The 15,089-nt window shown below is 37.2% G+C and overlaps 1 protein-coding gene across 1 annotated transcript in view; it reads left to right on the plus strand.

Annotated features, from left to right (window-relative positions):
* LOC126763674 (dopamine receptor 2-like) overlaps window positions 1-4,872 on the plus strand; it is a 39,168-nt gene extending 34,296 nt beyond the window's left edge. Inside the window, exon 6 of the mRNA XM_050481392.1 lies at window positions 238-4,872. Coding sequence (XP_050337349.1) covers window positions 238-1,188 — 951 coding nt within the window. The 3' untranslated portion in view covers window positions 1,189-4,872. The remainder of the gene's footprint in view (window positions 1-237) is intronic.
* The last annotated feature ends 10,217 nt before the right edge of the window (window positions 4,873-15,089 follow it).

Genomic DNA, 15,089 nt, shown 5'->3' on the forward strand with positions numbered 1-15,089 from the left:
AAATTTGCTTCGATTCCAATCCTCTGGCTGACGTTCAACACCTTAAAGTATTTCCCTGGCTTTGATTCCTGTAAGTTGCAGGAGTATAAAATGTTCGGTTGTACCCGAACTTTGCCCATCCTCAAAAGTTCATCTAAACTTTAATTTCCGTGCTCGTTTTGTAGATGTTCAGCAATTTTGAGTAAAATAACAAGCTTATTGGATATTTATGTATTTTTCTCTGCTCTGGTTTTCCAGAAGTTCAAGCGCTACACAGCCGCCGATGTAGAAAATGACATTGACCATGACTTCTCTGAGCAGGAGCTCAGTTCGGGCCACCGAAAGCAGGCAGCAGCCCGTACATTTTCAAACCAAACCATCGCCAAGGAGTTGCATGACGTGATGCTGTGCGAAGGTGAGGCTGGCGGCGCCACTACCACGGCAGCTACTGACGGCAGTGGCAATGATAACGGCAACGATGGTGGTGGTGGTGGTTCTTCACCTCAATGCCATTCTCTACTTGCTCTAAGTACAGCGAATGCCAAGAATAGTTGCTATGAATTAACGCGTCCGTCGTCTTTAAGGCGCACTCCGACATCGTCCTCCACCACGACCGTTATGACAAGCGGTTGCGGCGGTGGCGGTGGTCTGAACATTCCCGCAGTTGGCAATACAAGCTTAAGTGATCAGCACTGGCCGGCACGTACGCTTAGCGTGCGACACAACCATCATTTTGGTGCTTCCGGCGGCGGCAGCGGCTCAGGCTTAAACGCGATTGCTTCTGCAGCCAGTGCGACCACATCGCCGCATTTGCAGCCGGAAGCGGCTGCACTGACACGTCACACACGCATACAACAACAACACCATCACCACCACCCCAAATCCCTTTCGAATCGCATCACTTCGCTGAAAAAGGAGAATAAAACTACGCAAACGCTCAGCATTGTTGTGGGCGGTTTCATCGCCTGTTGGCTACCATTCTTCGTATACTATCTGATAACCCCCTTCCTGGAGGGGCATCAAGTAAGTCAAACGCTGGCGAAGGGACTCACCTGGCTGGGTTGGTTCAATAGCGCCATAAATCCCTTCATTTATGCCTTCTACAGTGTTGATTTTCGTGCGGCATTCTGGCGACTGACGTGCAAGCGCTTCTTCAGTGTCTCCATGAAACCACAATTTCCAACGAACACTATGTCCATAAGACGATAGTTGAATGCGCAGAAAATATGTTACGTATAAATAGTTATATCTAGCTTATAAGTGTAGAGTAAGGAAAGGGGAAGAAGGATTGGAATATCTTTTTCCATATTGAAATTCATTGAATTGGAATTCGGTAAGACGACGTGGCAACGATTACTTGAGGCTTTTGTGTGCTGGGTTCAGGTTACAGTTCACTTCAGTCCTGCACTGACTTAGCATTCAGGTCTTTCAGAGGTTAAAACAGTGCGTAGATCTAATAGTAAACTAGTAGCTGAAGAAAGGGACCTACTAATAGTTTTGAAAATGTGTTGCCAATTTTTTTCCACATAATATTTAGAAATTGAGCCTCTCTTCAAAAAATACAGTCGAGCAAATTAAAAATTCTGCGCAACTGCTCCATTTCACAATTAAATAAATTAAGGTATGTGAAGTCTCACCTTTTTGCACTGAAAACAAAACGATCTCTTTTTCAAATTTTATCAAAACCGTTTTACCGCCGACGAATGAATAAAATCATCGAACCGAACGTTCACATTGACTTGACGAAAAGCCCTTAGGGCCGCATACAGGACTGCAACAAGCGTCAGTAGCTCAAGGGCAACAGTTGGAATTCATCTACGCCTCTTAATGCAAATCGAGCTCGCTCACATGCACCAATACATAGGCGCAAGCTCACCAATATCTGAATGAATGTTTATGTGTGGCGGTTGCCACGCTAAACTGATTTCAAATCTGTAACGTTGGCATATTTACGAGTCCGTTTTTATTTTTCTATGCAAAGTTGAATTGCAAATTGACTGTTTTCGTTATTTTGTTGCTCTTTCTTTGTATGCACCACGCCGAACACACAAACCGAAAAAACACACGAGCTCACATGTAGTGTGGATCACTTCGAATGCGGCGCAAACGTTTTGCTGTGGCGCGAAAATGGCCGAGACGCAACGTGACTGGCATTCGCTCCGCAGCAGCGTGTGTCGCACTAATGTAATTTAGTTGCACGGAATTTGTGGAACTGCCAAAGCAAAAAGTTAAACTTTCGCCTGTCAGACGTTTGTTCGTTCGAAAGTTGCGTTGCAAGAAAACAAAAACAATAAACGCAAAAATTGGAAAATCGGGTGCAATGCAGCACAATAAGCTGCGGGGCGGGTGAGTAAGGCTAGCTTTTGCTATAACATACTTTAGCTCAACAAAGCTAAGCAGATAAAAGCGTCCGCGGCAAGTTTGGTGGAAACTTCTAATTAAAGTTGCCACGGGCGAAAGCGCGAAGTTGCGCAGGTAAGCGGCTCAACAGTGCGTATAAGTAACTTCGAGATTTTCCCAATAATTAAAGAACAAATGAGCCAAATAATAATATATAATGTATGTATTTTCCATGTAAATAGCTTGCCGAAGGTCTCTTAGTGAATTCAGTTTGTTTGCTAATGGAACAAGCTCAGAGTTGTAATTAGCTAGTTCACGTAAGCACGTACAAAATCATCAAAATTTCTCACCAATTCAGTTCTCTAAAGCACTGCTTTCACAGAAACAAATTTGAAGTAATAATTAGAAATGGTAAAAAATCTTTGGGCACACGTATTTCGGACTATACTCGTACATACCATTGTATCTGAATTATGAAAACAGAAAACTTTATTTAGACTTTTATTTTGCGAAAATTTTAATTAACTTGGTAATTGCATTATAACTAGAAGCAATACGATCGTTCAAATTGAAAAACTATTTCCATGAAAAGATTGTATTTAAGGCTTCACGTTAGCAGTCCACTGTGAAACTTTTTTTGTGAAAAGTGAATTTTCTGCGGAGGAAAAGAGCTATTGAAAATGAATTTGTAATATTGTTAGTCCAATAAGAAACGTTATTTTATTTCCTTCTTTATTTAAGTTCCATAAATGAGAGCGAAAATAAACGCGCTAAAGTACTTCAAGTAATCTTTACAAGCCGAGCTCGCGAAGCTTGGTTTTATAGTTCCTTTTATGACTTACATACATAAAAGCAAAGGTAAATATTTGGTTTTCTCATTCTGACTTCGGGAAATAAAACACATAGGTTAAACTACACTGGCCGACAGTCACATCATACGTAGACTCTCTGGTGCTTAATAATGCCAGGTGCTTTTTGCGAACTTTAAACGCGACATGATATCTAATTTTGATACTTCAACCAGTCACTTGAACTGCGGAACTCCTAGACATCTAAAATGAGCTCTAGAGAAGGCTGGACAGAAGCATAGAAAGTGTTCTAGCTCTATATAATCTATCTCATATACCGCTGTTACTAATGCCTTGTGTATATAAGTTATTTTTCCGCTACCATTTTTAATACTCCGCATATGTATATCTAATACTTAGTACTTCCGTATACTTGTAATTTATTAAACTATTACCTCAGGTTTATCAAAAACCTTTTGTAAATTCTTATCTCCCATATATACATTCATAGAAAGATTATGAGGTAAGGATACATATTTCTGAATATTAGTACTTTCTAAGTTCTAATAGGTCTATAGAATTTAAGGTTACTAGAATAGCAGGCAAGAAATGATTTTTTTAACTTAGATTGGAGCATAGTGATTTTCCGAAAAGTTCAAAAAGTTCTGTGAGGTGTAGAGCAAAATCTGATTCAAATTACTAGAAAATATAATGTTTATTCACCTTGAATTAATAACAGCGAAAACCTATTTGTCGAAATATTTTTTTCCTAGGCTGGTATGTTCCATTAATTTTTTTTGTCGGGAGCAGTGTTTTTGATTGGCAAAAATTATTCAACGACGGACCACGTCTTCGACGGTCATCAACATCAGCGGATGATCAACACTTTAATAAAATAAAGGGGTAGATGCTAGAGCATCGACGATTAAGACGATTAACAGTCAGAGATCTCACTGGCATCGTTGAAATATCGGAAGGATCAGTGAAAATCTAAGAAAAGTGAAAGCACGATTAGTTCCAAAATCACTAAAATTTTTCGGAAAACAGTGTCGCGTTAACGTCTGGGAAATGACTACCAGGATGTCGTGAAACATACTATTACTGGCTATGAGTCTAGGATCTGTGCTTACGACCCGGAAACAGACGACAATCCGAATTCTTTCCGACTGACCAAACTGTAAACAAGGAAACTATTTGTGTGTTTTGCGTCGTTTGCGCGAAGCTATTCGTAAAAAGAGGCCGGAATTACTCATCGTCAAGTCGTGGTTTTTGCATCACAATAATGCACCCTCGCACCCTGCCTTGATCCTTCGTGAGTTTTTCGTCAAATTTTCAATAAATATCGTGCCACAACCACCGTATTCGCTTGACTTAGCTTCATGGGACTGCTGTCTATTCAGCAAACTCAAACGACCGCTTCGGGGAAACCGTTTTGAGGCAACTGAAGACACTACATTTGAATCGCCACGCGCTTTGAAGGCTATTTCGGAAATTGACTTTAACAACTGTTTCGAGGATTGAAAAAAACGTTGGCACAAGTGTATTGGGGCCAAGGGAGATTACTTTGAAGGGGACGATATAGATTTTGAAGAATAAATTAAGAACATGAAAATTATAAAGAAAGTCTTGCTATATTTTGTTCACAGTTGTAGAACCGCTTCTTCAATGCTACCAAGTTTTATTATAAATGTAGAAAGGTATTTTGAATTTATTGGGGCTGTTTTCCGGCTTCCCACTTTAACTGAATGTTAATATTTCAGACTCTACTGCAGACCAAACTAAATAAGTCTGAATACATGCCTGAATGTTTCGAAGTTGATGCTTATATCGCGATATAGATCTCGAAAAGCGTGCTGACGAATCGATAGAACAGAAAAATAATGTCCTACCCAGAACCACTGTCTGATCGCGCGAGGTTGCGAAACGGGTCGATCGAAGTATATATCCAATGTATCTTGTGTAGGGTTTTTGTAAATTACTGTTAATAATTTCATTTAATTTTTGCTACAAAGAAAGACGTGTAACGCAAGTGTTATAGGATTACTAGTGCAACAGCACTTAAAGTTCGCTCGGTTTGCGAGTTTAGCGAATATAAGATAGTTATGGGATCACATCTAGATTAGTAGACAACTACTTAACGACAGCCTTCCAAGAAACGATCATTTAAATGCAAATCTCATTTTCGAAGCCACGTCGTCACAACCGATCATAATTGCTCTCAAAAATATTTTCTGAGATAGAAATTCCAAGCTTTGTGATTTAGTGTTTAGTTTATTTACTTAAGTAGAACTGTGTACAGTCAGTGTCTAAGGTTAACGGAAAAAATTGATAATTATATTAAAAATGTATTTCAAGTCCAATCGCTACTCTTGATTAATTTGTTATTCATAAGTTATATACATAAGTGGTGGAATTGCAAATATTAAGGAAACAGGCTGTTGGGAGGTAATTAGACTAAATTACAACAATTTAAAATACAATTAAGTTTAAGCAATTTATACTCTAAGGCTTGTGTAAGAAAACAACTTATAAATGCTGCATAATTAATAATCGGTTCACATATTCAAATGATTACTTGAGGCGTTTAGGTAAATAAATATCCAAGCGCGGGCAATATCAACGAGTATTTGCGAATACCGGCGAACTTGGTTGTCGAAAGCTTAAAGTGTTTCTGTAAATAGACACAAGTTCTAACTCAAACATAAGCGCTGGCCACACACATGACACAAATGACGCAAGCAACCACAGAACCACAGCAGAGGAAGCCAAACCGTCAACGCTCAAAGCTCATGCAATGCCCTTGGGTGGGTTGCTGGCAGCACGACAAAAATCTTGCCGATGGCACACACTTTGAACCGCTATGTAACGCTATTCTTAATTAAAATTCTTATATACATAAACGCAAAGGCACGCGAACCCTAAGCAAATGAGCTGACTTAACGGTGTCAGCGGTGTCAGCATTGTCGCATTGTAACTGATAATAATAATTACCGATAAAGTGTGCTGACAAAACTAAAACACTTCCCAGAACTTGTGAAGGAAAAAATGTCTTTTCTCCTGAGTTTGTTTATTGAATTTATGTTTCGGGGTGTCACCGGCAAGCGCGGCTGGTCGCGGAGGCGGCCAACTCCCAAGCCGCGAGGTGGCAAAGAGCCGCGTGTGGCGAACAGTTGGTCAGTTGTGCGCGCGAGCTGGGCGTTTGCACGGTGCCTAATTTATTACCACCGCAGTGAACCGGTTTCGGCGATTCTCCAACACGGTGTGTAATTCAATGCCGTAAATTGAAATCGCAAGCGCTGCTAAGCACCCACAAAACCAAATAGTGTTGGCATACGCGTAGCAGTCGCAGGGGAGCGTGTCCCACCTAGTTTCAGTGAAGCAGCAGGTCCACAACATGGCACTCAAATGAAAGGTATGATAAATGAACTTTTAAACAAAGCAACGTGTTGACCCGCGGCCATAGCTTTGCAGTCGAAATATTTCAGCGAAAAAAGACTATCGTAAACCATCCTTGAAACGTCACGCTCTCCCGCTTCCGCCTCCACTTCGCGGTGCCTTTTTCAGTTGGAAGAAAAGTTTATTTACCTCTTAATTACTCATGAAATTAGTTCCGCTAAATGTTCTCTCTTAAGTTCCAAAGCATATACAGGGTGCTCTATTACTTGCTAATTATAAAAGAGCGCTTGGCAACATTCGAAGGTATGAATATGACCTTTTTCGCACAAATAAAAATATGTATATAAATTAATGCTTTAAAGGAGAGAGGGGTAATTGTTTCGATCGACTTATTGTTTACTAATGTTACATCGCTCTTGAAGAACCCGTTATATACTTAAGTTATTCTTCGGCACACATTTCCACTTTTATGAAGTGCTAGTCAGCATAAAAACAAAACAAAATATGCAATTAAAATCTATAATATATACATATATATATATATATATATACATATATTACATGTAATACATAGGCAAGCGCATACCGGTATATACATACGTATGATTTATATGTATGTATGTGTTTAAAACGAAAGAATACTGTGAATTTTTAATGTGTTGTTTTCGGTAAGTCTTAATCCATTAAAATAATTAGAATTGAATACTCAAATTTAAGCCCATTGTTGGCTATAAACATGATTTGTTGAATTTGTTAGACAAATCTAATTAATAAATTAGCAAAAATTAAATAGTCAGCTGGATTTTGTTTCATTTAAATTCATATTTGCATAATTTTTCTAATTGTTTCTAGGGAAATTAATAGTAGACCAACATGCTAATTGAGTTATTGCAGCTTCTTTAGGCAATATTTCGAGGCAGTCGATGTTAAATTGCTGAACTGAGGCTACAGCGGAAGATATTGTCGCATTATGTCTTTAAGTCACTAATCTGTCTCTCGTTCACCGGTTATGTGGGGTAAGTATCACAGTTTTACGTTTACTGGACCTCTGGTGTTTCACCTTATTAGAGATACTATAAGTAATCAAAAAGATGAATACTTAATGCAATTTTCGTTGCTCGCGGACGACCCCGTTGTCCTTTGTTCAGGGATGTACCTTAATCGCATATCCCGGCTGACAGAAAGGTCCTTAATATCTCCGCCATCTGGGCGTAGAGTCACGGCCTAATTGTCAATCAGGAGAAAACAGACATCTATCTGTCTTTTCACATGAATGAAAAAATTGCGCAATTCGAATTCTCCTCTTTAAGGGGTAGAACTCGAGCTCTTCCAAATATCTCGTAGTTATCCTAGATAAAAAAAAACTGAACTGGAAAGAACACATTTTCTCTTTGGACTCCTGCAGAAGAGCCATTTTCCCAAAAAGTACAGCATTAATCTTCTGGAACAGGTGCAGTGGGCCAGCTTGCTGAATATTACAAGCGCAATTAAAGCTGCATCAATAAAAGCTCTCAAGGTTATCTTCGATATCCGGCCAATCCATAGCGAAGTATGATGCAATGCCTACGGTCAACCGGCCACTGATTTCAGGCCATTAGAACCAGACTCGGAGTCACTCTCGCGCTTCTTCTGTAATAATCCATACGCAGAAAGGATATTTAAAATAAATAACTCAGTCACTCAGGCCCAAAGTGTTGATATAACGTACCTTCTGTTATATGCAGTGGGCGTCTGATCTAACAACCAAGTCCATAAGGCTTCTATTTTTACTTCAAGCAGGCAATACCTAGACAGTCATTAGGTAACTTGGTTAGTATCATCTGTGTACCCAGTCATATATGGATAGAAGGAAAGGAAAAGGCAGACGATTTGGCCTCTTTGGGGCAACGGGCAACACAATTCATCCCTAAAGGAACACCTGAGGTCTTAGAACACTAGCAAAGCACAGGGTACACCACAAAGTTACTTTTGGATAGCATTGATGGTCGACTGACCAAAACGCAAAAGGGTACTTAGTAATATTGTAGGGATTATCACAGATCACCTACTCCTTAATCCCATTTTCACAAAAACGGAAAAGTGTATTGGACGGAATGCAGAGCAGGAGCGGAGAATGATGAGACGAAGATATTACATTGGCGGAATATATTACATGGCTTCCAATGCTCCCATTGGGAAACAGGAGAAGAAAAATATAAAGTATTTTATCAAACCAACTGAGTTAGTGGATAAGGCTTAATTTGGTTACCATCCAATGAGCGTAATGATGACCTAAGTGCGGCCGTCTATGGTCTGTCGCTCTCGCGCCTTCTTTTTCATTCAACCAACCAACTAAAATTTTCAATAATTAATTGATTACTTTGGAAAAGTACAAAAGTTATAATTGGGCGGATATTTCTTAATTCAGTTCCGCAAGCTTTCTACAGGCATTATTTATAATGACTGATTCACAATTAAGTCATTGTTGAGAGGTTATACAAAGTGCGTTCCAAAGTAAACAGGAATCTAGCGCCCCTGGTGGCGCCATATATATGTTCACAGATGCGTTAGAATCTGCTATCTTTATCGATTGTCCAGAGAGAATTTTATGACATTCCATCAATTGGATTTTTAAGTGTCAGCATGTTTGTGTTATCGGTGCGAAAATGAGCTTCGAACAAGGAGCCAACATAAAATTTTGTTTTAATACAACTGAAACAACTTTATGGCGATGATTGCCTATCCCGTAGCAGACAGCATCGTGAGAACATAAATGACGATCAACATGTGGGCCAATCAAAATCCGTAATCACCGGAAATTCCATTGAAACTGTGCATGAATTCATCAAAAATCAGCCGAAATCATCATTAAAATCATCATTGGAATGGAAATGGAATTGACCACCTCCAAAACATCGATTTTTCGCATTTTGACCGAACATATGGGCTTACAAAAGGTGTGTGCACGGTTTGTTCCACACAAATTGACTGACGACCGAAAATTGCTCAGAATCCAACATTCGAAGGACGATTATTTGACCAAAAATCACATTTTAACCATTAACCACTCCCCGTATTCACCTAATATGGCACCGTGCGATTTCTTCCTTTTAGGAAATATGCATTTGCCCATGAAAGGAAACCGTTATGCTGACGTAGAGGCCATTCAAAAGGCTTGCACCGACATACTAGGGGCCATTCGGCCAACGAGCTAAAACACTCGTTCGAAATGATTTTGGACCGTGCAAAAAGCTGTTTTGAAGCAGAAGGAGACTATTTTGAATAAAATAAATTGATTTTGCCGAAAAAACCATTTGTTCTGTTTTTTAAGTCCTGTTTACTTTGGAACGCTCCTTGTATAAGCAGTTCTGAAAAATAACTGCCGGAAAACGACAGAGATTTATTTATTTAATTAAGAACTAGAGGACCCGTCCACGCTTCACTGTGGCTGATACATATATAATACTACTACTATCATCTATATGATTTCTATTAGTTGGATTATAACTATTTGTTAATGAGATATACATAGCAATTTTGTGAAGCAACTTGCGTTAGTTTAAAAAAAATTTATCATAAAGCATTTCGTGTGTTAATAAAACATTGCTCTCTGGGGGAAAATACTGTTGGATTTGGTCTCAGGGAAATCCACTGTTGAAAAGATATTTGCTAAGCTGGAAACAGGCGAAATGAGCACCCAGGACAATGATGCTCTAAAGCAAAGTGGGTGCTTCGCAAGTTCATAATCCAAAAAACCATCGAATAACTTATTCTGAGAAGCGTTTGAGTGGTCTTTAATTGTAGTAAAACTGAACTTTTGCGTCGGTGTGTGACAATAGAAACATAGCTCCATCATTTCACACTGAAGTCCAATCGACAGTCATTCTAGTCGACTGCACATGATGAAGCGGTTCTCAGGCGTGGAAAGACGAAAAAGGTTGCTGGAAGGTTATGACATCAGTCCTTTGGGATGCACGTGGTATAAGACATACTCTACGACTAATTACTGATACAGTTATAATCTATTTCACTGCGTATTTGGTTGCAGTCTTTTCAACTATTCCAAATACTAAGCAATTGTATTATGCTTGAGGAAGAATCTGTTTAAAATTGTACGCATATATTCAAATGATTCCTACAAATATGAATTTTGAACAAATGCTTATGATTTGAAATATAATTTTTGTATTTATGAGTTGTATTAAATTTTAACATAAAGACATAAAAAGTATCCTTTGTCCTTACCCTGGTTCTAAACTACCTCTCCACCAATTTTCAGCCAAATCGGTTCAGCCGACACAACTTTCTTTTATATATGTATATAGATTAAATCATATATATATAGATGAAATAATTAAACCAGAGTATTTCTGGTGCCTGGTGCCTGGTGCGCTGAAAAGTGAGCACAATACGGTGTCTGGATATATTATAGATCATACCTGCGTCTGCAAAGCCATCGGCTTGACTGTGGTAGAAATCCGAATCGAGCTGTGGTCGTTTCCATTTGTTACGGCTTCACTATTTATTTAGCATCAACTCTTACTAAATATACAAGTATGTATACACTTGCAACGGGTTATCATCTGAACACAGTATGAAAATGGAAAGGGATGGCAAGATTATTTAAATGAATAGCATCGAGTATTGTTTTTCAGAAAACGATTTAATTGAATCGAGTAGGCAATTAAGAAGTAAAGTCCTCTGTCGACGTACAAAGACCAAATTATACCATTCCCGTCCTGCTATATGGTGCAGCGGCAAGGACGATGACAACATCTTATGAGTCAACGACGAGTTTTCGAGAGAAAGGTTCTGCGGAAGATTTATGGTTGATGGAACGATGCCTGTGCGAGTTATACGTCTCATGAATGAAAATACTCCAGCTCTGAAAGTAGGGGGGTGCAAAGGAAGAGGAAGACCTTCACTTCTTTGGAAAGACCAGGGTGAGAAGGACCTTCCCTAATCCCGATTATGATTACATTTTACGTGTATAAAAACGAAAATATTCAGTTGAAGCAAAAAACAGTTACTATTGAAATTTTACAGTCAAATCGCCGTTCATAATGTACTGGGTAGTCGAAAATAAAATTTCGTATTTTGTCAATAGATGTCGTTGCAGTTGTATATCTCCAGTGCAACCAATCACATTGTGACATACCATATAGGGATCGATTAAGATTACTAAGGGGTAAAAAAAACGAATTTCCGTATAAATGGAGTATGTGCGGATAGGAGAGCTTCTCCAGAGGGGGAATATGCAAAAATAGTGTAACAATAACTTATATTTTTAAAATATTCCCGATTAAAAATTCAAAAATTTGCACTAAAAACACATGGTATTTCCCTATGTTTCACTAAATTTTTTTACATTTTTCACTTGGTATATTTAAATATACTCTCTAAGCATTGAAATAAGTTCACATTTCACTTTTTTTTTATATTTTACCTAAATTTATTAATTTAAAAATCACTTAGCACACTCATCGTTGAAAGGTTAGATTCTTAAACACCAAATATGTATGTAGGATTTTTAACGATTTTTCTTTGTTTTTTTTTCGGACGATTATTCTTTCTATATTAACTATAATAAAAAATACTTTCCAAAATTTTTCATGCTATAATTGAGTTGTTAACACTTTTTCCATAAACATATGTCTATGTACAATATGTGATATATATTATATTTAATAACCACAAATACATAAGTTAAAATCGATGATAATATTATAGAATTTATATCATATCGGAGTACTTTCTCGTAATACTCCTTTCTGCGTTGGCGGCTTTCGGCCGACGATATATAGTATATACATACATATTATATAAACTAACACAAATTGGTTTACAAAAATTCTATATTTTTTTAATACCTAAATCATATAGATGGTAGTAGTAGAGTAATAGTATTATCTATGTATGTATGTGTCAGCCTCAGTAAAGCGTGGACGAGTCCTCAGCCGCACTTTTCTTGGAATTAAAAAAGAAAAGCAAAATTTCCCGCAAATGACGAGAATTCGGCTCAAAAAAAGACATTTTCAGTTGAGAATAAGTTTGGGATGCAAACAGATCTCTACAAATATTTTGTTGTTGGGTTAATGTCCAAGATCGATATAAAATGATTTAATCGACCAGTGCTTGACCCTAGAGACATCTAGACATCTATTGGAAAACGGCGGAAGCAAATTTGTACGCAGTGATTTCCATTTTTATACCCTGAACAGGGTATATTAAATTTGTCACTATGTTTGTAACACTCAGAAAGAAGCGCCGGAGACCCGATAAAGTATATATATATAAATGATCAGTATGTTGAGCTGAGTCGATTTAACCTTGTCCGTCTGTCTGTCAGTCCGTCCGTCCGTGCGTCCGTCTGTATATATACGAACTAGTCCCTCAGTTTTTAAGATATCCTTTTGAAATTTTGCAAACGTTATTTTCTCTTCAAGAAGCTGCTCATTTGTCGGAACGGCCGATATCGGACCACTATAACATATAGCTGCCATATAAACTGAACGATCGGAATCAAGTTCTTGTATGGAAAACTTTCACATTTGACAATGTATCTTCACAAAAGTTGGCACAGGTTATTTTCTAGGGAAGCAATGTAATCTCCGAAGAAATTGTTCAAATCGGTTAACTATAGCATATAGCTGTCATACTAACTGAACACATAGTTACTAAAAGAAATGCACCTGTGAAGGGTATATTAGCTTCGGTGCAGCCGAAGTTAACGTTTTTTCTTGTTTTGATGATACGTTGTTTTGTATTTTAGGTGACAATATATATAATATTAATATATAATATTACTTATTTGTTAATTAAATTAAAATATGAATAGAGGAATTTTCGCGAAAAAGAGGAATTTCAGCGAATTGCCTTGTTATCATATGGCAGCGCACCATTTCGTCGTAATTGCTAGCACATACATAGATGTTGTTTACTACGATTGTGAAATGTAATTTTTAAAATAAAGATTTCTTAGCTAAAAAACTTACAAAAAGTGTAAAATATGGATTTATTTAAGTGTTTATAGTTCAATTTAATGAATTTGTAGTGAAAACTGTGCGTAGTGTGTAAAACGTGGTGAAACAGCTTGTTAAAATGTTCGAATTTTGGAATTTTTGAACTTTAAAGTCGAATATCTCGTAAATTAAGCGTTTTTTAATCAGAAGGTCTTCGTCTTTCCAACGGTACCTTCAGATCGCGGTGCCACAGAAAGGAATTGTGTCTCATATAGTATAGAAAAAAAGTTACAGCTGTACAAAAATGAGTGAAAATAATGAAGAAATTCGCTTTATTTTAAAACTTTTGTGTACAAAAGGTGAGAATGGCAATTCACCAATAAAAATTGTAAAGTTTACGGAGAAGATGTTGTATCAGTTCTTGTAGCACAACAATGGTTCGCTCGCTTCCTTTTTTAATTTCCTCTTTAAAAAGACCGTCTTACTCAAATATGATTCCAGTTTAACATAATAATTAAAAGACAGTTTAAAACAGAGTTAAAACATCGAATAACATTGTGGTAATCACAATTGTTTGATGAAAGTGACACAACTCAAATAAAGAGAAACAACTTCGAAGGAAAAAGCAGAAAATTTACGATTTATTTCAACAATAGCGACACAACCAAATTACGAATTGACATATGGAAAAAAATGTATTTGAAATTGTTTGAATTCTGACTCTTTTGTATTTAGTGTGCGATATAGTATTGCCAACAGCCTTGTGGGGCTTTATTTCATTATATGAGAAAATTTAGCATAGGAGTGTATACATATGTTTTTTATACCATCAGAAAGATATTTATGTTTAACAAACATAAACCCTGCTGACTTTTCAAAGCAGTCCGATATTTTGGCGTTAGAATTTCTGATTGAAAATTCCGTTTTGTATATACATATCTTTCATAGGTACATATATCTTTCACCAAATTTTTTAAATTTTTTAATTTAAATTCTTATGCCCTAAACTTACATACTACACACTACTGTGATCAAATTAAAGGTGAATTTTGTCCATTTCATCTCCTTCAAAGTAATCCCCACCCGCTGCAATACATTTATGCCAACGAGTTTTCCAGTCATCATAGCACTTGGAAAAATCGTCCGGTGATTGCGGCACTATAGTCGTACTAGTTGAAAATGTGGCGAAAAAGATGTCACTACAAACTTACAGAAAAATTTACCAAAATTTACCGATTCGAAAAAAACGCGAAGTATAAATTAAATTCATAACAAAATCCTAGAACTTGGATGTTTGAATTTTTACATGAATTTATTTTTTTCTTTTCATATTTGTATACCTATGTACTTCTATATTTGAGTTTAATCCTAATCTAATTTTATAAGATTATCTTTCCGTTATACCCGCGCAAGCGGTGTCTACGCCAATAAAGAAGAAGAAGGATATGCCGTTATTTTGTACATGACGGTTGCAATCTTTAAAAAAAGTGTACTTACTAACATTCCGTAACCCATATGTATGTATGTATGTACATACTTATGTGCATTCGCTAGTTTTCGATTAGTGAATATCCAAGTCCGGATAATTGAAAACGCAAATCTGACGAGGAAAAATAAATGCTGTCAAAATTAATGAACTGTGAAT

This window comes from Bactrocera neohumeralis, chromosome 2, assembly GCF_024586455.1.
Source record: "Bactrocera neohumeralis isolate Rockhampton chromosome 2, APGP_CSIRO_Bneo_wtdbg2-racon-allhic-juicebox.fasta_v2, whole genome shotgun sequence".
NCBI lineage: Eukaryota > Metazoa > Arthropoda > Insecta > Diptera > Tephritidae > Bactrocera > Bactrocera neohumeralis.